Source organism: Botrytis byssoidea (assembly GCF_014898295.1).
Source record: "Botrytis byssoidea strain MUCL 94 chromosome Unknown BBYS_021, whole genome shotgun sequence".
Lineage (NCBI taxonomy): Eukaryota > Fungi > Ascomycota > Leotiomycetes > Helotiales > Sclerotiniaceae > Botrytis > Botrytis byssoidea.
Window position 1 is genome coordinate 639132 of NW_024065862.1, and position 23727 is coordinate 662858.

The window sequence follows — 23727 nt, forward strand, 5'->3', positions numbered from 1 at the left end:
ACTCGCTCTCGGAATTCTCCATACGTATCCTTCCACCACGTCATAGATAATTTGGTGTTACTGGCTTGCAAGTATTTCCATCTCCCAACTTCACAATGGGTATGATAGGTACGGGTACCTCAATATCACCTAATAGGTTGATCAATCCTCGAAGTCCTTTCACCCGCATTGCGCTATTCACATTCATTTGCCTCACAATCATCTTCTTCACCGGACGACCTACACCAGAGAGACTGCATCAAATCCAATCAAAACTCAGTCCAAGTTCACAAGAAATCCTGACCACACAAAATGGTTCTCCCGATTGTGCCGTCAATTCAACACACTTACGTGAACTGAAAGAAAAATATGGTCTCGACGATAAAATTGAATATGCCTCCAGACAAGTCAGATATCATCGACAAGATATTGAACGAAAATCCATTACCAGACTCGACGAACACATGTTCCCTCGATATTTCGATACAATCAACATCGAGAAAGATACGGCTCCTACTACGAAATGTCTGAAACCACTCGATGTACCAGTCCCAAAGTCTGCTATCCCTGCAGATGTGAATGCTACCGAGTTCCTCTTCGGTATTTCTACCACCTACAAGAGAATCACTGATCCAAAGATTAACCCCATGCTCGATTGGTCGCATTGGCTGACCGATGGTCATGGAAATTCCAATGGAGGTGGATTGATCCTACGATTGGTCGATGCCTCGGAAAAGGAAATCAACGAAATCAAGAAAATGTTGAAAGCATATGGTATCGATGCCAAAGTCTACACTGCAGACAGCAAGATCGAAATGGCCGAGCGTTACTTCTCTCTCTTACCAGCTTTATATAACGACAAGTCCAGAAAACATCGAAAATGGCTAGTAATGTGCGACGACGACACATTCTTCCCAAACATGGATGCTCTCATTAAGAAAATGGCAACATATGATGCTAGCGAAGATTTATATATTGGTAATCTTTCTGAGGATGTTGGTAGTCTTGCACGCCATGGAAGCCAAGCTTATGGTGGAGCTGGAGTTTTCTTCTCCGTTCCTTTGGCCGCGACAATTACAGATCTTTTCCCTCAATGCAGCACTAAGCAAAAGGTCGAAGAAGCAAATTCCGGATGGGGTTCTCAAGGTGATATCCTTCTCCGAAAGTGCGTATACGAAAACACCGAAGTCCGTTTAACTGTCCTTCATGATATCTGGCAATTGGATATTGTTGGTGATCCATCAGGGTTCTATGAATCCGGCATCAGACCACTTTCTCTTCATCATTTCAAGGGAGGAATGTGGCATGAAGCTCAAGTTTTCGAATCCACTAAAATTCAACAAGTTTGTGGTGAAGATTGTTTCCTTCAAAGATTCCAAACCAGAGATAACTTTATCCTCACAAATGGTTGGTCCATTGCTCATTATCCTAAGGGAATCGATTTCAACCTCCATCAAATGGAAAGGACATTCAACGCATTAGGTGATGATGGAACAGGATGGAATCTCGATTTCATGTTTGGACCTCAAAGAATTCCTCTTCGTGAAACTGGACGAAAAGTTTCATGGGATCTTGCTGAATCGGAATTGAGAGCAGATGGAACGGTTAGACAAACCTACATTCGAAAGAAGGATGATTGGAGGTGGAAAGATCACAAGGATGGAAAGAGAATGTATGATGTTGATGGTGTGTTGGAATTGATTTGGACTCTGTGAGGATATTATTGAGCTTGACGGAGGGAAATATATGTTAATGGGAGAGGAATTGATTGATGACTTATTTATACATTCTATGCCGAAAGGGGCGTTTCTGGCTTCTTGCTTTAGGGATGGAAAATCGGATCTTCCCTTTTTTGTACACACTCTTTGGCGAATCCAAGGTAGAATGGGTCGGGTCGGACTGGGCTAGACGGATAGTACCAGGAATGCATGGGTATGGCGTTTTGTCGAATACATTTATATGGAATACATACTCGAAGTATGAAGAGCGGATTAGAGGAGAGGGGAAGAAGAGAAAAGTTATAGAGGTATACATCATCCAGTAACTACAGATAGAATATGGATAAGCTTCCTTGGTTCTTTCAGCATTCGTGCGTCAGATGAGAATGAGACAGAACGGGGAGGTCATATAATAGAAAGTCTTTATTCACAGAAATTTTGAATTGGGAATTTTAAATCCTTTTGTATGATGTGATGTAGTACTAAGATGGGGCTCACTCCAAGCCAAGAAAGAGAGTGGATGAGTGTGGATGATGACAGCGCGTATCGTATCGTATCGTATCGTAGGGCTGCACTGCATTCGGTGCACTGTACATCGATCGTAGATTAGGATATGGTAGGGCTGAAGGAAGGTGGAAGGATGGAGTAGGTAGGGAGATTTTGTACGTCAATATTTACGTCAATTTTTACTTGGCTGGATGGGCATGGGATGGGATGGATGTGGATGGAGATGCATGGGGATATGGATAGGTGTCGTATTAATTTTATTCTGGAAACGAGGAATGCGATGTTTAGGTGTTGGATCGGTGGACTTTCTTTATTATATATACTCGTAGAATTTTTTTATAAATATGTTGGTTTGTTTTGTTCTTGGGGGTGGAGGGAGTGGGTGGTGGAGGGGAGGGGAGGGGATGGGAGGAGGAGTTTTGTTATTTATGTGTATGTGTGTGTTTGTGTGTTTATTTTTGTGGTTATGGTTGAGATTAGAGAGTAGGTGAGTGAGTGAGTGGGTGGGTGGGTGAGAGTGAAGGTTCTTGGGGTGGAAATGCCCGTATGCATAGGTAGTAGGTAGATAGGTAGATACGTGGGTAGGTATATGCATATATGTATTCGAGGATTGATGATTCTATGGTGAGATGAGCTAATGCGATGCGATGCGATGCGATGGTATGCTATGCTACGGTATGCTATGAGAGTCTGCGAGTGGGATGGATGGCGAGTGGGATAGATGGATGGATGGATGATTGTGTTGATTTATGGAAACATATCACGTTTTTCTTTTGTCTTCGAGCTTCATATTCTTTCTCCATCACGAATGCGGCTGGACTTTGACCTAGCTACATCTCTCTTCTTCATTCCGCATTCTCCTTCGCTTCCCACCAATATAACTTCTCCCCCGTAATCCATTTCCCCACCGACGTTCCTACGAATCCCTTCAATCCCTCTTTAATCTTCTTGTTCTCCTGTTTTCCCTTTCCTTTGAATTTCGAACTTCCCTGGCCTTTGCGATGCGGGTCCGGTCCGCTGTATAGTTTAATCATCGCTCGCACTTTTGTGGAGCTGATATCTTTTCCTTCGAGGCCTGGAGCCATATATATCTTCTTATCTTCTATCCATCCTTTTTTGCCTCCTAGACTGGGTAGTTCACGTTGCATTTTCGATAGGTATGCATCTTGGTCTTCTTTTGTGCAGTCTTTGTCGACGCGGTAGGTTACGCGAAGCTTGTGGTTTGAGAGGAAGGGGATAAGGGGGGAGAGATCATGAGTAGGTGGATAGTATTTAGGATTGAAGACGCGGATTAGAGTGTCGTAGCCGGTGCAATGGATGTGTGTTGTTGAGGGTGGATAGAGGGAGGAGGCTTCTATAGCGGCAGATTTGTCGTGGAAGTAGGGGAGAGATGTTAGGCCTATATCTATGTTGATTTTGGGCCTCGAGTTGGGGCTAAAAGATGGTAGGGATTCGGATGGAGGAGATTGGGGAGGGGAAGATTTGGATTCGGAATTGGAATCGATATCTGAGGATTCGGCGTCCGAAGAATCGGATTCAGTCACTTCGGATGATTTCCCATTCAAACGATCAAGTTTCTCCTTCTTGTAATGATAAGCCGAATGAGGATAATACCAATTCGTCAATAAATCATTCGCAAAACATTCCATGCCCACTAGTCTCTCCTCCAAACTCGCGCCGGTAATCTTTTTATCGGCATTTTGCGTACTGAGTAGGATTAATAACCTCGCATTTGTGTGACCTAATTCGGAAGAAGAGTAGTGATCGTTTAGAGCGGAGAGGCAGATATGTGCGTGTGCGAGGGTAGGCGGATTGAAGGAGGAATCGAGTATGTAGAGGGTTTGCGGGGTGCTGGGATGAGAGGGAGCTTGATGGTCTCGACTTGGGGTTTTCGGATGGCCTAAAGATTCATTGGATGCGGTACTCGTAGTCGTGGGAGGGAAGTAAAGGGGCCCGCGATAGGCATCGTATGCATCGAAGGTAATGGAAGTGAGGTTTTTGGGTGTGGGAGGAATGGGGGGTAGTGGTGTGGGTGGGGATAGGGTGCGCAGGATGCGAAAGGTAGAGGGGGAGGAGATGAAGGATGAGAGATTACTAGTGTAGAATGCAACGCGAGAGGGTGAAGGTGTCATTTCTAGTTTTAAATGAGGAAGAGGGTAAGGACATGAAGTTTGAGTTGATGTCGTCTAACGCAAGTAACCAAAGTGATGCTGTCGTTATCGCGAGCTGTAGTGATTGCAAGGCTGAAAGCTTCACGGTCAGCTATCTAAGACCCGTATATTATTGGCTATCAATGCAAGGCTGACTAACGCGTAAACATCGTACGTTGTGAGACACAGAAAGTGCAATGAAAAGTGGTGACATCATTGAAGCCATCGTGCTTCACTCCAACGACGATTTCCTTACTTCAGATAGTTCTCCTCTTCAATAGTCTGAGCTAAGTAATTGTCAAGATGGTTCTTGTAGAGAATTGGATGCCTCCCTCAAGGGAAAACTGGGAACTAATTGTTTGGGGATTTCAATGGTTTCCATTGGTTTGTAGCCTTTTTCTTTTCCAATCGTTATCTCATCTCTCTCTTTGTCTAGGGCTTATATTTCTCCTACCCCTTTCATCCAATGGCTTCCTCCGTTCTCTCATATCCCCAAATGACCCATGCTCACTTATAACCCATAGGTAACAATCATTCAATGGGTTCAACCATGGTACGGTGCAGGCAAGACCTCATCAAACAGTCGATTTAATCTTCCAGGAAAGCTGGGTTGGATTACGATGGAATTGCCTGGGCTGATGACTATGCTGTACATTATGTATACGTTGCCCAAGGAGGTGGGGTTGAATGCCTTGCCTTGGGAGAATAAGCTGATGGCGGGGCTTTACGTGAGTTTCTTTTCTTTTTTGGGGAGGGCTACAAAGGTGTTGGGAGAAGTGAGCTGGCAGAGGATAGTTCTTGGTCTGACGATCAAGTGACTGTGGCTTAGTGGGGGCGAAAGAGTTCGAAAGGGGGAGTTTAGCAGATGATGGACCAATGTATCGATTCAATGGCCATTAATTTGTGGAATTGAAAGGGCTCCTCTGTGGACGTGAGACCAGCTATTGAACTAGTGGCGGAATAAAGGTCGGCGCGGGCCTGAAAGAAGCAAATTGATGGATCTATGCTAACGATATGTAAAAAAATCAGACCATACATTACATCAATCGTGCTATTATTGGTCCTCTTATCTCTCCTTCTATGTCGCCTATACATTTTATAGTTTGGCTCGCGGCGGTTGCCTTTCAAGTTGTAAATGCTACATCACTGGGATGTTACTTTGCTGGCTATGGACCTCTTACGAGAGCTGATTGGTAATTTCTTCCTTTGTCCTGTCCACTCCCACATGGCCTTTTCATGGACAGATATATGTCATAAGTGCAGCATACGAGTGGCATGGCGCTTTCCTAGCGGTGCTAACCATTTCACCTATAGGAAACCTATATCGGGCAATCCATATGTGAATGGAGCACGGATCGAGTTAGGCATGATGATTTTCTTTCTCGGTCTCGTAGGCAACATATTTCATGACGATGAACTACGTGAAATCAGACGCGCGGCACTTCGAAAACAAGCAGCACAGAATGACCCTTCAACCGGAAAAAACAAAGGCAATACCAAAGTAGACAAAGTCTACATGATTCCTCAGAACGGTCTCTTCAACTATATTCTATATCCTCATTACTTCTGTGAGTGGATCGAATGGGCTGGTTTCTTCATAATGGCTGGAAGTGGTTGCGTGCCTGCAAGAAATTTTCTTATCAATGAGATAACTACGATGTTACCAAGAGCTTTACAAGGAAAAGCTTGGTATGTGAAGAGGTTTGGTAGAGAGAAGGTTGGGGCAAGAAAGGCTATAATACCGGGGATTTTGTGAGTCATGGAAGATGGATCGGATTGGTGGTGAGGATCGTTCACGAACACTCAAAGTTCTCCGGGGTTTCCAGACAGGTTCTAGAAAAGTTCTGGGCGGCTGTACTTTGATCACTGATTCTATTTTAATACTTTCTTAGAGTAAGTAGTGCATAGGGCAGAGACGGAAAAGGAAGGGTGAAGAGAAGATGGAGGTGAGTCCTCGTTGATCAGGACGAGAATAGAAACTGGGAAGAGAGAAGTGACCAAGCAAAAGAAAGTCTGAAAGCATAAAAAAGATTAAAAGTACGAGAAGCATAAGAACATACATTAATGTACATCATCCAAATGATATACCCCAAGATATCCCCTGATCATGGAAAGGCATTGACCAATGAAGGATGATTATGTTTAAGCGAGAATTTGAAACTCCACCTGCAGAGTCAGTTTTCCCGACATCTTCAATTGATGCATCACGACTCATTTTCAGCTCATTGCCACTTACTTGCACAGAAATAATTGCAATCTCCGTTGGAATCATTCCAAATCTCGATAGCAAATTTGAATAAGTGGCCAGAGGGTTCTCTATCATTATATGTTATTTCATTATCATATCAACGCATGAATTGAACTCGAAGGCATTGCATTGAGACCGTCCTAACTATCAAATTCCAATTTAAGCAGAACGATCTGCACAGACTTTCAAACGACGGTTTGTATCCGATTTCTGTTCCGATGTCATATCCTTCTCATTCTAGTCAAGATCGATAGATTCGATACCAACCATCCAAATTCTATTTCGAGCATTTTCCTTGCAATTCTTGTTCTACGGTTCTTCTACGGATGTTCGTCGTTGAATTCCGAAGTTTTGAGGGCTGATAAAGAACATGTTGTCCACGTGATGACAAGGTCCATCCATGTGTTCATGCGTTTCTCTATAATTCATCTCAAGTATTATCATAAGTTAAACCACCTTTTTTCCTGCCGTTTCAATATGGCTCAACGGGCTTTATATTATGAACTCTATGGAGAGTCTGGAGGATCTACGTCATTACGGCAGATGTGCGATGATTTTCCATGATTTTCCGAAATCATTCTTAAGGGTCCACGTTATCATGCATTGATGCACACATGGGCTTTCCTGTCAAGTTTTAACTTCTTCATTTGAGGAGCCAGCCACTTGGGATCCATCGTTTAGTATGATGGTTCTCCTTTGATATAGTTATTTGCTTTTTTCAATCACCGTGTTCAGCAAGACCCTTGATTGTGGACCTTGGGTAGAGATACTTTCGTACGCAGATGGCTAGATCGATGGGTATTGCAAGGAAAAGAAGAAATCATGTCTCCAAGGTTCAATGAGATCAAGATTCGATATACTTTTACGCGATGGTGCTTAGAATTGGGGAAAGTGGTGGGTGAAACGAGAATATATATCTCTTCAGGTCATCCGTTGAAGTTATTTTATCCCATCATACTTTACAACTCAATCATCAATCGTAATACATCAACTTCATACACACCCCTTATACTTTATATATTATTTATTACCAAATCAACCCATCATTACGGCTAAGCCACTGAGAAAGCGTCCCTTCTATATTCTACCCTATCACGATTTCCCTTCACCCCACTTAGACATTGACGCAGAGAGTCTCAAGTTAACAATGTCAGGAGAAGGCACAGACCTTCCAATATTCCAAAGTAGTAAAGCTATGGATGGAGATGTTATAAATCGTCCTGGTTCTTCGCAACAACAACTGGTACCAATTTCACACACTATATCGTCTCCTTCTAAGGCATATCAGAAGGATACAGCAATGTGGTCGCCTCCCCTTTCATCACATCCAATCATGTCACCACCAGACCTCACCCCACAACACCCTGTCTTCTCCTCTGAAGATCTTACAAGACCAGCTGCAGGCCTAAGAAGAAGACCATCAGTACCTCCACCAAGAAGATATTCCGGCGGCGATTACGACCCCAAGCTTAGTTTCACATCCGAGACAGGAAGAGCTCTTCGTGCTCGAGAAGATCTCTACTATAGCGATCGGGAGAGAGAGAATTCAATGTCATCCCGCACACGTGCTCGTGATGATCATCCTCATCCTGATTATAATGAACGGTCCCGTCCTCCACGTACATATCGCAATGTAGTAGGATGGGAAAGTGGTCCCCAGAAATCGTATTTCGATGATTCTTCGAGAAGTGATCTTGGCAAAGATCGAGACTTGGAAAAGGGAATGAGAGAAGCAGGACCTGAGTGGGCCAGTGGTGAGAGAGTTAGGAGAAAGAGTACAGATGAGAGTATCGATGGGTATAACTACGAATCGCACAAGAGGAGTGGAACGAAAGGAACGATTGATTTGAACAACTTGACACCAGAGGAAAGAGCTATGGTTATGAGGTTACCATGGACACAATGGATGAACAGTAATTTCAAGAATCGTAAGTCTTTCCATCCTCTTTTCCATTGTGCACATACTGACCACGGACAGACTTCGTAGCAACAATCGGTGAATTCGTCGGCACAACTATGTTTCTCTTCTTTGCTTTTGCCGGTACTCAAGTAGCCAATATCGACAGTAACACAGTGAACACTACCACAGGTGCTGCGACAGGTTTCAACATCGCAGTTCAGCTTTATATTGCAGTTATCTTCGGTTTCTCCCTCATGGTAAACGTTTGGATTTTCTTCCGTATTTCTGGTGGTCTCTTCAACCCCGCTGTAACCCTCGGTATGGTACTCGTTGGTGCCATTCCTATTCCCCGCGCTGTCTGTCTATTCTTCGCCCAAATCCTCGGTGGCATAGCTGCTAGTGGAATGGTTCTCGGTCTCTTCCCTACTACATTCAATGTACGAACTACGCTCGGTGCTGAAACATCTACCGTACAAGGTGTCTTTATCGAGGCAATTCTGACAGCTGAGTTGGTATTTACCATCTTCATGTTGGCGAAGGAGAAGCACAAGGCGACTTTCATTGCGCCAGTGGGTATTGGTCTAGCTTTGTTCATTGCCGAGATGGTCGGGGTCTATTATACAGGTGGAAGTTTGAACCCAGCGAGAAGCTTTGGTCCTTGTGTTGTTAGTGGATCTTTCGATAAGGAACATTGGATTTATTGTAAGTTTCTTCTGCTACTTTGACGCATCTTCTGTTCTTTTTACCCTTTCCTTCCCATGCATCCATATTCAATATCACTCATCTGTCTTCCTCTCTTGCCTACCTACATCCAATGAATTATCTGCCTTTCCCTCATCTCACCCCATCTCCAAACTTAAACTAACATTATCTACCAGGGATCGGACCAATAGTTGGAACAGCTATCGCAGTATTCTTCTATAAATTCATCAAGATGCTTGAATACGAAATGGCAAATCCAGGTCAAGATGGAGATGCAAAGAATGATCCTACACAAAATGAAAAGAAGCGAGAACAAATCTTGGAAGAGAGAAACAGGAGATATGAAAAGAGAAATGGAAGTTTGAGACCAGGAAGTCGGTTGAGTTAAACCTCCAAGGATCAAAAGAGGAAAACGAGGATAGGAATTGAGAAGTCGTTGGAGAGGTAATGAGGAGCGAGGAGTTCGATTGGATGTTGTCTTGTCTTGTTTCTCTGTTTTTGCCTTTGCGAATACTTGCTGCCCTTATATACCGATTACCTGCTTGCTCGAATGATTGCTTGCTTGTTTGTTTGCTTGCACTTTACACGGTACTTCATTTGCTTTGGCTTGGCTTATAGCTGGTGCGAAAAACATGAGATGGAGGAATTAATGAGTTACGACCTCGAGGGTTATTTGTATTTTATACCTAGCACTTTATTTAGAAGTTTGCACCAATGAATGATAATGACAATATATATCTATTACAATTACTTTACATTTCATACTGCGTATTACTATTATATGAATGGGGTAATCAATACTGTGATGTATGGAGATTAATGATCATCCTGCTCTTCAGATTTATCATGGGTTGAATCTCAATTTCTTGTTTCTGTTCGCAAGTGGATGGGCAGTTGCGATGAGGGATTTGAATGGTCTTCAGAGAAAGGAGAAAGGGATTGGTGTAAATGGAGAAGTCTTCTTGAGATCAATCCTAATTTACGAGAGTATTTGAGATTACATGAACTCGAAAATACTGTGCTAGCACATCGAAGCGACATGATATATCTTCAGACGAAGCAATAAGAGTACCTCCGATCTTTCAACATGAATTCCTTGCACCCTCCCTCCTCCCCTCCTTCCGATTGCCCCTCCACAGATATTCCGCTTCTCATTCACAAAGAGGGCGGTAATGGTAATAGTAAAATAACTCCAACACACCACGCTTCTACAGTCATTGCTTATGCCTCTTCTCGTAGAGGTCAAGGTCATCGATGCATAGATAGTCGCCATCTAAGCACGAATCAATCAAATGCAGAATAGGAAAGTGCAAGAGTCGCACGCGATGAGGGTGTTAGGCTTGCAACTCTTGGCTTGTGAGAGCATAAGCACAATGTTTATGCTGAGTAGGCATATTCTGGAACGATGTTTGTTCAATGATCTGGACTTCTAGACTTCTGTCCGATAATCAGGTGCTTTTGATATCTACAGAAAATTCAGTATCGAAATGTCACAATACAATACAAAGCAAAGCAAAGCAAACGTGCATCTCGCGATCACTACGAAAATGTTTTTCTTTTAAGGGTAGGGTATATTGGTTAATGAGTATAGTAGATTCTGTACCTTTCAAACCATGTGGGATTTAGTTTCTAGACTGCGGTTGTTGGAGTTTTGTTTTGGGGAGGAAGCAAGGAAGTAGTGGAGAGGAGATAGTATTCATACGGACGATTTAGTGGTGAGTAAGGTTGAGGTTGAGGATGAGGATTAGAGATCAGAGTATATTACGTTATATTATATCTACACCAGACGGACAAGAGAATTCAAATGTGTTGAGGTATTGAGAAAAAGCTGGATGGTAATGAGTATGTATATCGACTTGAATATATATAATCAAACAACCAGAATAGATTTTTAAATCAAGATGGACGTAGAGATTCAAACGGGATGAGTCTATAGTCTATATACTGATACCAATCCACGCATCAAACGGGTCGGGAATGAAACAGAATTAATGCTCAGTTGCTAATCAATACTTCTGTAGGTAGGTAGGTATGAGTTACGAGATAAGCCTACATACCTATCTACCTACCTATGTTTTACACAATAGGACAAAAGCCTCGGTAAATACCCGAGTATTTTCGATTACCATAATGATATCTTGCTGATATGAATTGAACATGATCCTCCTATCTCGCCGGGGAGTAAAGCCCAAGATTCACAGAACAGTTGATGTTAGATACCATTGGAACTGTACTGTAGATACGTATAGTATACAAGGTTCGCACCCATCCCAGTGTTCCAAGATTCTGATGTGGTGCATATAGATTTGAATGACAGACGTGCCTTATTGTTGGAATCGAGTTTGGGTTGTTGAAGATACATTGCTCTGGCTATTGAATATGAGCTCGCTAGATAATGGAATGAGAGATTCGTCATCCTGAATATCATAGAGCGAATAGAAACTTTATCCAACACAAACATGTGCGTGTAATGGAGTAAAGGTGATGTGATGTGGTGAGATGGGATGGGATAGAATGGATATCAGAGATTCTGGCATGTAATGCATTCGAGTCATCCTACTCGGTTCAGATTATTTTGCGAATGGTAGCTAACAAGAAAAGGCATGTGTGTATGTATTCTTCGCAAACGGAGAGGAACACTGACAAGTATATTCTGCCTCTGACACAACATTTAACATGTAGAAATTTTCTCGCATGTCTATCCCGCGTGAAGAAACACAAACTTTCATTTACAGCAATGCAGTAAAGATACGACATACAGAACATAGCAAGATTTATTTTGAAACCCCGATTTCAACAGCGGAAATACCGAGCATTCTGCAAAGGGCTGTCCCGCGTTGAAGAAATCAATGTTTCACATTCCCACATTCCGCCCCTTTTGGAAGCAGATGCACTGTACGAATTTGTGTATTTCGGCTCTTCGCATGATAGCTATATTGCTACCCAGTGTCTTATTCTCAGATATATGATGATGTGTTGATGCGTATGTATAATTTCGTGTTCAGATGTATCTTGGTCCCAAGCCACAGACACATGCATACGTTTCAGAGACAAGTAACGTACCTCACATTGAATATGCGCGCTTGATGAGGATAGAGTGAAATTGTTTCAGATAAGCCACACATACATACGTAAACCGAGAAATAACTTTATGTGACTCGTGGAAAGTAAAATTGTGAGATGGTGTGATGTACTAATCATGCATGACTAGTACAATTTGAAAGAGAGAGGAAGATAGAGGATTACTTTTTTTTGGCCTTACTTCCTTTCTGATAGACAAACTATTGACCAAAAGGAACAATCACATGATAATATCCCACAATTCGAATCCGAGATATATCACATTTCCATTGAGTTGATCCAAAAACCCCATCTGCTTGATTTCTGCATCTTCTTCTCAAGTTGGTTAGAGCTTCATTGATTGGCTATCCTTCATTTTGACTTATCGGAAAATGAGACATTGTCTTGGGCTGAATTTGAGCCATTTATCTTGAATGCTAGTTTAACATGTGAAGAAGCGCGAACGATTATGTAAAATGTATGACTGTGGCGTATGATGTGTGGTGGCTGCGTGAGAAAGGATGGCCCAAAGAATATGAATTTGGAACTTGGAACTTGGAAGTGAGGAGGAGAACGTGAATAAATGGGATGAATGAAGAATGACAAGAGCCCATGGGTGTTTGTGAGAGGGTAGGTTGGCTCGAATGATTGAAGAACGATAGGATGGGAGCGAATCAAGGGACACCAGGATATACATATCAAAAGGTTAGTGATGTCAAATATACAATCACATGATTTAATTCCCATTTCCTTTCTTCTCATTCCGTATTGATATACCGAAGTACCACAGAGTACTACTCCATACAAGATACAAAAGTAGTGTCACGCGTATATCATTACCTGGCTCTACTTGAGAGAAAAAAGAGGCCAAAATTGATGACGCTAATAAATTCTATAATAAATCGATTAACAATAAAATTACAAAAGTTAGTAGCATTGAATAAATCTTTAAATGATTTTCAATTATATAAATTATATAAACATTTAAAACTCTGAATGGAAATGGAACAATGGGATTATTGAAGGGCTTTGCCAGTGGTCAATTCCGGCCTGGTTTTTCTCCTACGCAGAGCCTGGTAACTACCAGAGCTCAAGGTCCAGCTTCGTAGAAACTACCTAGTACTACTATTACTACTACTACTACTACTACTACTACTACTACTACTACTACTACCCCATTTCACGTTTCACAATACCCCAGATTTCAGCACTGTTCTGTGCGTGCGTACATACATGACAAGAAATGCGAGTCAGTAATCCAGGAGATGAATTTCCCTTTCTGTAGGATCTCCAGGTTCATGCACATCTCGAATAGATGACCAACCGCTTCTCCCTTCTCTGAAAAGGTAAAAAAATAAAAATAAAAAAGCTTAAAAGGGTAAATATCAATGCCGTAACTCGGATCAGATATCTGAAATGCATTTCTTATATTCCATCACATCACATCGCATGGCATCACATTAACATAGCGGTATAAGTAATGAATGATGAAAGATGGATGAAGGTCAGGACTCCGAAATGCGGGGAAGAATCACAAGACTTTCGAGACCCTAGTTATGTATCTGAGCAAATAGTAGCGGGCCCTTGAAGACTTTAATAATATAATAACGATGTGATGGAGTTATGTTGTGTTGCACTTGCCCCGCATCAATATACTAGGTACACTTGGGTTTGGATCTAATTAGTCTGTCACTGGACGGATGGAAATGACTTGATAATCATATCAACGCCAATATCGATACCAACGCCAATACCAACATCAACATTAATATTAATCTCTCAGGAATAGGCGATTCCCTCGATCCAAAAACAGACAACTACAGAACGGGAAAACGATACAGCAAAACAGTCTCCTCCCATGCCCACATGCTATCAATCCCCCCCTTTGGGAAATCTCATCATCAGTGATACTCACCCAAACCTGCCAATCCCGTAACAGTGTTCCCACCTCCGATTTTCCGACGGGTTCCCGCGTATTCTGATACCTTTTGCAACCCGTAACGTGGACAATTGAGTGGTCTAAAATTCTCAAGATACTGTAGGTAGTTAAGTGGTCACTAATGCGGGATGTGGTGAAACCAGATTGCAAACGATTGGTATTTTGACGTTGATACCGCGTAGATAATACTATACATTTATTATGGGTGCTTTGCATGCCCAGATATCTTGCGCTCCGTGCTTCGCATGCTTTGTAGAAACCCATGTAAGTCTCTAAGGATGTGTGCTCGGCATGGTGACACAATATCGGAAGGATGAATTGAGGGATGCATTAACCATACGATCAAGCCTCCTTATCCCATCCAGACACCAGATATCAATGCAGCGTATACGCACAGATAATTAGGCGACCTGGAAATCTGTAATTCGATGTACGGTAGGAGTGTGTGGTATGATTCTTGGCTTTTAAGTGGAAAGGAATCCATGGAGACGGAGGTGTGGAGGGGGTGGAAATATGATGTGTCGTGTGGTATTTTTCCCTTTCCCTTTCCCTTTCGCTTTCGCGATTTCTTAATCTCGTTTGACATGTTAGAGTAGCTAATTAGTATTATGAGCTAGTTGTACGTATGTACGAAGTACTCCATGTGTGCATGCAGGATTAGATTCGGGAAGAAGCGGGTTGGGCTTGTGTTTAGGTGTGCTGGTGGGGAGATATGGAGATGTTTGGATTGGGAGATGGAGATGTGCTGTACGTACCTACCTGCAGTATGAGATTTTATAGTTTGAGGTTAGTATATCGATGTTGGGAAATAGGGGAAACGCGTTCTCAAACGAGGCACATGGGTTGATTGATTAATGTTGACTTAAGATATGGAAGTACAAATTGAAGGTTCCTTCATATTTGGTACCGTAGATTAGACACAATTTTGATGAGCGATAGGAACTTTAGGAAGGAATTTGCTCGTACGATGAAAAAGTGGGTAGTTGTAACAAAGTCGTAAACTTACCGTATCAAGGTAATAATCCCCCTGGTCAAAACTGTAAATGGAGACATATGAAATAGGTCCACCGGCTTGCTCTATCTTGCATTGATGACGGAATGATTCCACTCCGCTCCATTGCAGAAATCTCGATTGATACTTGAAGTAATATTAGACAAATCGGGTTGTTGCTAAATTGAGGATGGATAATTGACTAGTAGTTGCGTTTCTACATATCGGTCCATCTCAATTATTGGATTCACCGAGACTCTATCAAAGGTTCTCTCATCTAAAAGCCCCGAGTCCAATCATACCGTGGGAGGTAGTATCAGAAGGCTCCTTACATTCTTCAATCACCTCAAATGAATCAACTACGGTACCACCCCTCCCTTCTCCCTCCTTCTTCTATCTAATCTAGTATCGAATGACACTAATAAACGATGTAGCACCCGACTTGAACCGTGCTTCGTTGATCTATGAAGGATAGGATAGGATCATAGGGGAGGCAAAATAAGAAGAAAGTCGTAATCAACTCGGGCCGTAAATTGATCCCTTTAACTTAAAATTACATCAACGGACAGCCGTGCAAGACTTGGCAGTTGGGTGATCAACGAGAGGACAGGGAATTTTGGGAATGGCTTTGATTCGTTGAGACTGTCAAAATGGTGAATCGTATCGAGTTTCTTGGTTTGGGTTGTTTACCTAGCACTCGTAGCCTCTATTCAATTGACATGGGGTACGACTTTGGATGCTTCCTCGATGGTAAATGAAAGAGAAGCGATCGAGGGGAATTCTCGTTAATAAGAGGGAGGTCGGTAAGGGAAGGGAAGGGTTGAGGACTACAAAGACATCATGGAAGAATCATTTCTACTGATTGTAAAATACAGAGTAGACAAAGAAGATGGTCTGACGTAGAGATTACCCCTCCACGAACAAAGATTTTTTTTTCAGTATGAGAGCCACCCAAGGGGATCAGGAGCCTTAACGATTGGTCCTCACGCTCCTCACGCTCCTCACGCTTCTTGGAAAAAGGCTAATCATACGATGCCTCATCATCGTCATTGATGCAGAAGAAAAAGTTTTCTTTGTTGTTTTAATTATTGGCATTCTGTACTCGTAGTCTCATCTCGAAAGATGGTAACAAACCCCATGTAAATCTTTGTAGCTCAGAGGAGTGTTGGTGTGCCCGACGACCCGGTGTGGCTTATATACATGGCTTGTATGATGTTGTATGCATCGCGCCAATTTGGAGATTAGTCCGTAAGCACTTGAGAGGAAAGGCATAAGTATATAATAATAGTCAAGATGGAGAGTAGGGATCCAATATTGCGTTCGAATAGCATACGGAGTAATGTCCCAAAGAGCATTGGGTTGACGGAGTATTTGTGAATGGTTGGCTAATCGAAGAATGGTCGCTCGGGAAATAGTTCACAATATTAAGAAATGAAGCATCATATACTATACCGGTCGGTACATGTATACATTGTCAGCCCCCTCTCCGCATTGTTCAAGGATTTAGATGATGGGTTTTCATGGAGTCATGGACGAGGGGATGGCTTAAAAAAGTATGGTATGTATCTGAATTACCTTGAGTCTTAGAAGAGGGTTGCACAACAGCCCGATTCCTGCTTAAGCTAGCAGCTATACACACAACAAAGGATCGGGATGATTCCAAGGTTTTTAATCAAGGGGTTTTGGGTGTCTTACTGCGGCTATGAGATAAAATAATGGGAATGTTATGTCGTTGTCGATGTAGTTGTCGTACCATGAATGTATATCTGTTGAGATTCTGAAGCTTTGGAAGATTACGAAAGTTCGGTACCGTAGGTATCTCTAAGAGTCTTCTCACGTGTGCATCAGTTGAGGCTTGGGAAAAAGAAAAAAGGTATCATAAATTTGATCATATTCTGTCTCTGCTTAAACAAATGGAGCTTTGAATATGAATTGTGAATTGCGAGCGGTTACGAGCAGAAGGGGGTTAGAACTTAGTAGGGACCAATTTTTGGGACTCCATTATTTCTTGCATCATGCGTCATGTAGATGTTCCTTTTCTATTGATGTTGATTCGTCCTCTTTTCTTCCCGTCCACCTCTCTTCGCCAAGTCCGCAGACGGAAAAGAAGTTGAGTAACTTGATAAGGTAGTAAGAGGTAAACTTGAGAGACGGGGAGGGAGTCAATCCTTATCTTGACTTGATATTGGTTACGAATAGCTTCTTTTTTCAACCGTTTTTTTGTTGGATCTTTTTGTGATGAGAAGGATTGCATTGTTGATAACAAGAACGATTGATACAGTTGAATCTGAATCATTTTGTGCCGCTCTGTAACACTTGGAATGATTAGCCACATTAGCCACGGCTTGAGTTATTCAGCCATAGGTACTCTTTGGAGGTTTTACCAAGGAGGTTGGTCATCCTTGATTAAGATGATTATCTACCAAGGAGGAAGAAGATCAACATGTTATTCATTGGTGATTTTCAGGAACTGAATCGAAAAATACATTTAATCTTTGATCTCTTCAGTAGCTCTTACTGGTTAAAGGTGCAGGTGGCTTCCAAAGTTCTATCATTTTGTAAGACCTCGTTAGGTGTCTGTCTATACGTGTAGGTAGGTATTATTAGATGTTCAAAGGTTATTCACAATGATACGACAACATGAAGGGACATTGAATGATTTGACATGAACTGACAATAGACAATGACTTACTTACGCATATTATCAGATAGAACTTTACTCAATTTTCATGCGGACATGACTAATTCATCACAAAATCATATTGAGTGTCCAAAATTTGACTATATTCCGTATCTGTCTCTGTACGGAGAGAGTACACGTAAGTATCAAACATTTTAAAACAATAACCTTACAGTGTTATCAAACGCCCATCTGGGCACTCGTGTCTTCCTTGAACAATTCTATATTGGCGAGGAGAGGAGGAAATTATCGTTCCCTTTGTTTCTAGCTACCTAGTACGTCTTCATCTTCAATACTCGACGAGTACCTAGCGTTGACTTACCGAGCTTACCTCATCGATGTCACTGTCACTGTCACTGTCATTGTCACTGGTTCCAATAAGAATATTATGGATATGGATTAAGCCACCTACTCACAATCATATCAAAGAATCAACAGTCACCAAGCAGAGAAGAAGTTTGGATTCACAAAGAAAGATAGATAGATCTATTATTTGATAGTTACCTAGTAGTTATCATTCTCCGGTACTACCGTATTGACCTGGGACTTGATAATAAGAAGGAGAACCGCCACACGGTACGAGCCTTATTAGCAGCGAAAGATCTAACTGGTGAGATAAAGAGACAAGAAAAAGAAAAAGAAAAAGAAAAAGAAAAAGAAAAAGAAAAAGAAAAAGATGATATCAATCGGCTAGTGTCTATCAATCTAAAACTATCTGGGTAAATTTAATCACATCCCATTAACCAATCTAGGTAAATATTTATCATTCGATATATTTTATTATTATATATTTTATTATTGTGGTCCATGTCGTTGTGGTTAGTATTATATTATTATCCTTGAGGTCTCCTTCTACTTTTTCCTCTTCTTACTTCACTTCAATTTTCATCCACTTCACGACTTCACTTCAACCGGGATTCAACACCACCACAAGAGAGGACAGGAAATAAAAAGAACGCTTGGCCTAATATTCTACATCTGGTGATTTTGATCCGACGTGATAATTTTGGGAAAGGACTGTACGGTACCAGTACGGTACGGTAAGAGGGAAAGCACGGACAATCTAATCCATCAATGACCTGGATTCTTTTCTCCACCAGGGGAGGGTACCCATCCATCCATCCATCCATCCATCAATTCATCATTAATTCATCTCACGCTACTTTATTAAACTTTACCTCACCAAGTTGCAGCAACACCCTTACCACCCTTTTTTTCTTCTTCTTTCTCTGATTAACTGATTAAACGACCAAAGCCAAAGCTAAAATAATCAAACTAAAAAGGGACAGACGACCATTGACCCCAGCCGAAGACGAAACGACCCATTACCATTACTACCACAACAACCAAGAGAGACCGATTACATTGACCTCATCACTGCCTCCCCTCACCATCTCACCACCTCCCAACAACGAAGAAACAATCAAACACCCCTTCACTGCCTTACCACCTCACTTATAATAGTATATGATGGCTCGCTCATAATCTTTTCCTCCGATTTGATTCACCTGGGGCAAAGATTGCCAGAAACTTGTCCACCAAAGATGTCTGCACCCGACGTGCTTTCACAACCACCACTATCACAACCACAATCACACTACAATGGATTCAACCACAGTTCCAAGAACCTCTGCGGGAAGTACTCCATCTTCGAGTCCAGGTCTATTTAGTCCTTCCCACTTCCATCGTCACCCTGTACCTCTTTCCGACCATGGAACTCCTCATTCGAGTCCTTATTTACACCCTTTGCAGATGCACAAAGTCAAAGAGTAAGTCAATCCCTCCCTCCCATTGCGCAATTCACTCTCCTCAAAGGATCTTCAATTCCTCAATCTGCGAAGCTTATCGTTGGGTATTTACACCTTGTATCACCTTCACATGTATCGAGGGGTTGTCAACACAACCCGTCAATCTGCTAAGCCCCGCCACTTCGACGGTCTACTAACTCACTACATCTTGAAACATTGACTAACTTGTTTTTTTTTTAATCGAAATCAGAACTCACAAAGCACAAGTCGAACAAGATTTCATTACCGGAAGAAAACTCATAAATCAGTATGAGATCATCGATGAGATTGGGAGAGGTGTACATGGAAAAGTTAAATTGGCCCGGAGCCTTGAAACTCAAGATTATGTCGCCATCAAAATCATACAAAGATTTTCAAAGAAAAGAAGACTTGGGAGAGTTACGGTTTCTCCCGAAGACAAAACGAAGAGAGAAATTGCCATTCTCAAGAAAATTCGTCACCCCAATGTCGTCGGCTTATTGGAAGTTATTGATGACCCGGAGTTGAAAAAAATATACATGGTTCTTGAACATGTCGAATTGGGAGAAATAGTGTGGCGCCGGAAGGGAGTCCGCAAGATATCCTTATATGAACGGCGTAGAATCGAAAGAGAAATCAGGGGAGAGGATGATCAGGGAAATGACGAGGCATACTTCGAGACACTTAAGCGTCGAAGAGAAAGGAAAGAGATGAAGAGGGCAAAACTTCTACAGTATCAAGGAAATGGAGAGTTTTGGAGTTTGGAACATGGAGATGATGACGAAAAAGAGGAAGAACGTTCCGAATTACCACCCCTATCGCGAGCCACCACAAAAGAATCCTTCGTATCCTTATCGCACACGTCTCTAGTTCGTTCGGCCCCTGGATCTATGAAAAGCTCTCGAGCAACATCTAGAGCACCAACTGCAAGAAGTTCGCGTGCTCCCACTCCTTTACCCGGAGGTGGCGATGTTGACTTTGAGATAGGGCCTTTAGATAGCGATAATGAAGAGGACACCCCCGGCTCATATATTCCACAAGCTTCAGCCATAGCTTTGGAAGGCACAATGTACGGGTCTTACGCGGAGGATCCAATGTATCGAGGAAGATCTCCTAGCATGGCGGATAGTATTATTTCTCACATGTCTTCGGTCGATGACATGACACAACACGATGCTTTCGAAGACGATTTCTCTTATGTCCCATGCTTTACTTTGGATCAAGCTAGGTCGGCTTTCAGAGACACTGTCTTAGGACTGGAGTATTTACACTACGAAGGTATCGTTCACCGAGACATCAAGCCCGCTAATCTATTATGGACAAAGGATCATCGCGTCAAGATATCTGATTTTGGTGTTTCGTATTTTGGTCGACCTATCAGAGAAGGAGAGACAGAAGAGAATATTTCCGAGGCTGACGCAACTGACTTTGATGACGACCTAGAGTTGGCTAAGACTGTTGGGACACCTGCCTTTTTCGCTCCCGAATTATGCTACACAGATCTAGAAATTGAACAGCCAAGAATTACTGAACAAATTGATGTTTGGTCTTTGGGAATTACTCTATACTGCCTAGTATATGCTCGTATTCCATTCATGGCCGAGGATGAATACCAATTGTTTAAGGCTATCGCAAAGGAGGATGTCTATATACCCAGAAAACGATTAAAGGCTGTCGATCCAGGGAATCCAACCTCACACTTTAGCAGAAGGATGGGACCATGGGATGGGCCATATAGGAGTGAGGATGATTTGTCTTACGAGAAAATAGATGATGAGTTGTATGATTTGCTTAAAAGAATGTTAATCAAAGATCCTGCCGAGCGGATCAAACTTCGAGAAGTCAAACGACATCCATGGACGATCAAAGGCATCGAGAACATCATTGGATGGCTTGACGATACAGATCCATCACGCAAGACCGCCGGACGTAGGATCGAAGTCGACAAGAGCGAATTGGAACGGGCTGTTGTACCTATTACATTCTTGGAGCGAGCTCGGTCGACTTTCAAAAAGACTATAGGCAAGGTCACAAGTGTGATGAGAAATGATAAGGGGGAAGGGTCCCGTAAGAGAGCTACAAGCAATGCTACAAACACAAGTTCAGGTACCGAAAATCACACCCATGCTCCGCCATATACTCCTATTTTGCGCGAGATAGTTCGTCGAGCTAGTCTTCGCGGAGATGAATACTTCTCATCGTTCGGTGATTCTCACAATGATCATCACAAAGAATCAACGGAACACCCTTTGGCCCAAAGTCAAACGGCTAGCCCTGACTCGCTGCAATGCGATCCATTCCAACAGGACTTTTCCCTTTCTTCCCTGGTAGGAAACACTCCCAAACGTTCTGGATCCTCTTTGGCATCATCAAATTTTGATGCGAGACCAGGTCCACCGGAACGCACTATCTCGGGGACGCCGTCGATTGCGACGGTCGTTCATAGAGGCCATTCATATTCGAGATCTGTAAATCACGCATTTTCCGGAAGCCCCACTACAGAAGAATGTCCAAGAACGCCAGGTCCTTTCACAGATCATATGGGACAGATATTTGGTGGACATTTATGGAATCCTAGAGGTCGAGAATCCTTGACGGAGATTGATGAAAGTGCATCATCGAGGGCTAGATCTGTCGACAGGAGTCTTTTCAAAGCCGAAGACAAACATGCATCCGCCATCGTTGGAATGAGTACTGCTGTTGCCCCTGGACTTTTCAAACACCCCCGTCCAACATATTCCTCCGAGAATAGTCCGATTGACGCTTATTTCGACAGGCCAATACCCTCGCCCTTGTTTTTCCAACCGCACATTTTCGACAAACATCAGTCGGTTTCGTCAGCATCAACGCCTAATGTTATGAGTACCCAATATGCCGCATCGATCCTTGACGATAGACCTGCCACGGCCAATCGAACCCCGGAAGGGAAAACGCCTGCCCCACGAACATATGGTGCAAGTACGCCTGAATCGTTTCAAAGAGCTCAAGAGCAACTAGATCGAAGAAGGAAGATGGAAGCCGACGCACATGCAAAACGCCTTGAATTTCATAGCTCGAAACTCAAGTTAGAAACTGCACCGTTGAAAAATTGTCCGCCATCACCTGACGATGAGATCTTTGCTCAAAAACAAGAGGAAGCTGCCAAACGTGCTCGGTCATATAGCTCAGTCACCTCGACTAGTATCATATCACCTGGTGACATGAATTTTCCGTCCAATGTCAACTCACCTGTCTCCTCATTAGCTCTTGGCTCGAATGAACAATTCTTCCCATCGGTTCCTTCATTGCCTGCTTTAGTATCAGGCTCATCATCTGTATCTGCTGATCCAGAAGGTGATATGCTCCAAGATCCTGGTAGCTGTCCTTCACAAACCATTTACGATACCTCTGAAACAGTAACGCCACCTGTAATGTCCAAAGAATCATCTGAACCCACAGTTTCTACAATTTCTGACGATCATGTTGTTATCCATCCCGCTGTGAATCATCCTTATGCAGACACAGATGAAGAGGGATACAACGGTGATGGTGATAACAGTATGAACGCGGACATGGATGATTCAGATAGTGACGAAGGCCTCACGATGATGAGAAAGAAACCGAAGATGAAGCTGGCAGCAGTGGGTAGCCATGGTCGAAGAGGTACAAATGCAAGTGTTGAAAGCACGGATACTGCTAAGAAAATATCCATGGAAGGCTGATATTCTATTATGTTTTGTGGTAATTCTATAACCTTGGATGGTGGGGAACGAAACTCTATGATGATGTGTTCTTCGCATGTCTTTATTTTTCTGATGGCCATCAAAAAGTTATTATGAGGTTGACTTGGAAATTGGAACGTCATCCATCACGAAGAATTAGCAAGCTCTATATTTTGATCCCGAAGAACGACTGGTTTTAGCTCAAATCTTGATGAGGTATAGAGCAAATAATCAAAGTCTGGGCGCACCACTCGTTGCGAATTGACATTTGTTTTGTGGAAAGAATTGTAGGCTGTGATGGATTATGTTACTATGATTTCGTGTTCTCTTTTGTGCCATTCGAGGAGGGTTATTCGCCCGATGGATCTTTAGGTTCGGAAGATCGA

General features: G+C 42.5%; 5 protein-coding genes across 5 annotated transcripts; 4 read left to right on the forward strand and 1 right to left on the reverse strand.

Moving 5' to 3' along the window:
- Positions 1-95: 95 nt before the first annotated feature.
- EAE97_009369 (uncharacterized protein) lies at positions 96-1694 on the forward strand (the record flags this gene model as incomplete). Its single annotated transcript, XM_038879884.1, has 1 exon — positions 96-1694. One exon carries the CDS (start codon positions 96-98, stop codon positions 1692-1694), a length of 1599 nt encoding a protein of 532 aa, XP_038729440.1.
- Positions 1695-3049: 1355 nt separating this feature from the next.
- On the reverse strand, positions 3050-4336 carry EAE97_009370 (uncharacterized protein; the record flags this gene model as incomplete). The annotated part of the gene is made up of 1 exon (XM_038879885.1): positions 3050-4336. The coding sequence occupies one exon, from the start codon at positions 4334-4336 to the stop codon at positions 3050-3052; it is 1287 nt and encodes a 428-aa protein (XP_038729441.1).
- A 244-nt stretch (positions 4337-4580) lies between these two features.
- Positions 4581-6597, forward strand: EAE97_009371 (uncharacterized protein). The gene is made up of 5 exons (XM_038879886.1): positions 4581-4738; positions 4879-5082; positions 5384-5547; positions 5669-6527; positions 6576-6597. The coding sequence occupies exons 1-4, from the start codon at positions 4658-4660 to the stop codon at positions 6108-6110; spliced, it is 891 nt and encodes a 296-aa protein (XP_038729442.1). The 5' UTR covers positions 4581-4657; the 3' UTR covers positions 6111-6527; positions 6576-6597.
- A 2-nt stretch (positions 6598-6599) lies between these two features.
- EAE97_009372 (uncharacterized protein) lies at positions 6600-9904 on the forward strand. Its single transcript, XM_038879887.1, has 3 exons — positions 6600-8530; positions 8581-9204; positions 9381-9904. The coding sequence occupies exons 1-3, from the start codon at positions 7750-7752 to the stop codon at positions 9590-9592; spliced, it is 1617 nt and encodes a 538-aa protein (XP_038729443.1). The 5' UTR covers positions 6600-7749; the 3' UTR covers positions 9593-9904.
- Positions 9905-19476: 9572 nt separating this feature from the next.
- EAE97_009373 (uncharacterized protein) lies at positions 19477-23341 on the forward strand (the record flags this gene model as incomplete). Its single annotated transcript, XM_038879888.1, has 2 exons — positions 19477-19643; positions 19873-23341. The coding sequence occupies 2 exons, from the start codon at positions 19477-19479 to the stop codon at positions 23339-23341; spliced, it is 3636 nt and encodes a 1211-aa protein (XP_038729444.1).
- Positions 23342-23727: the final 386 nt, after the last annotated feature.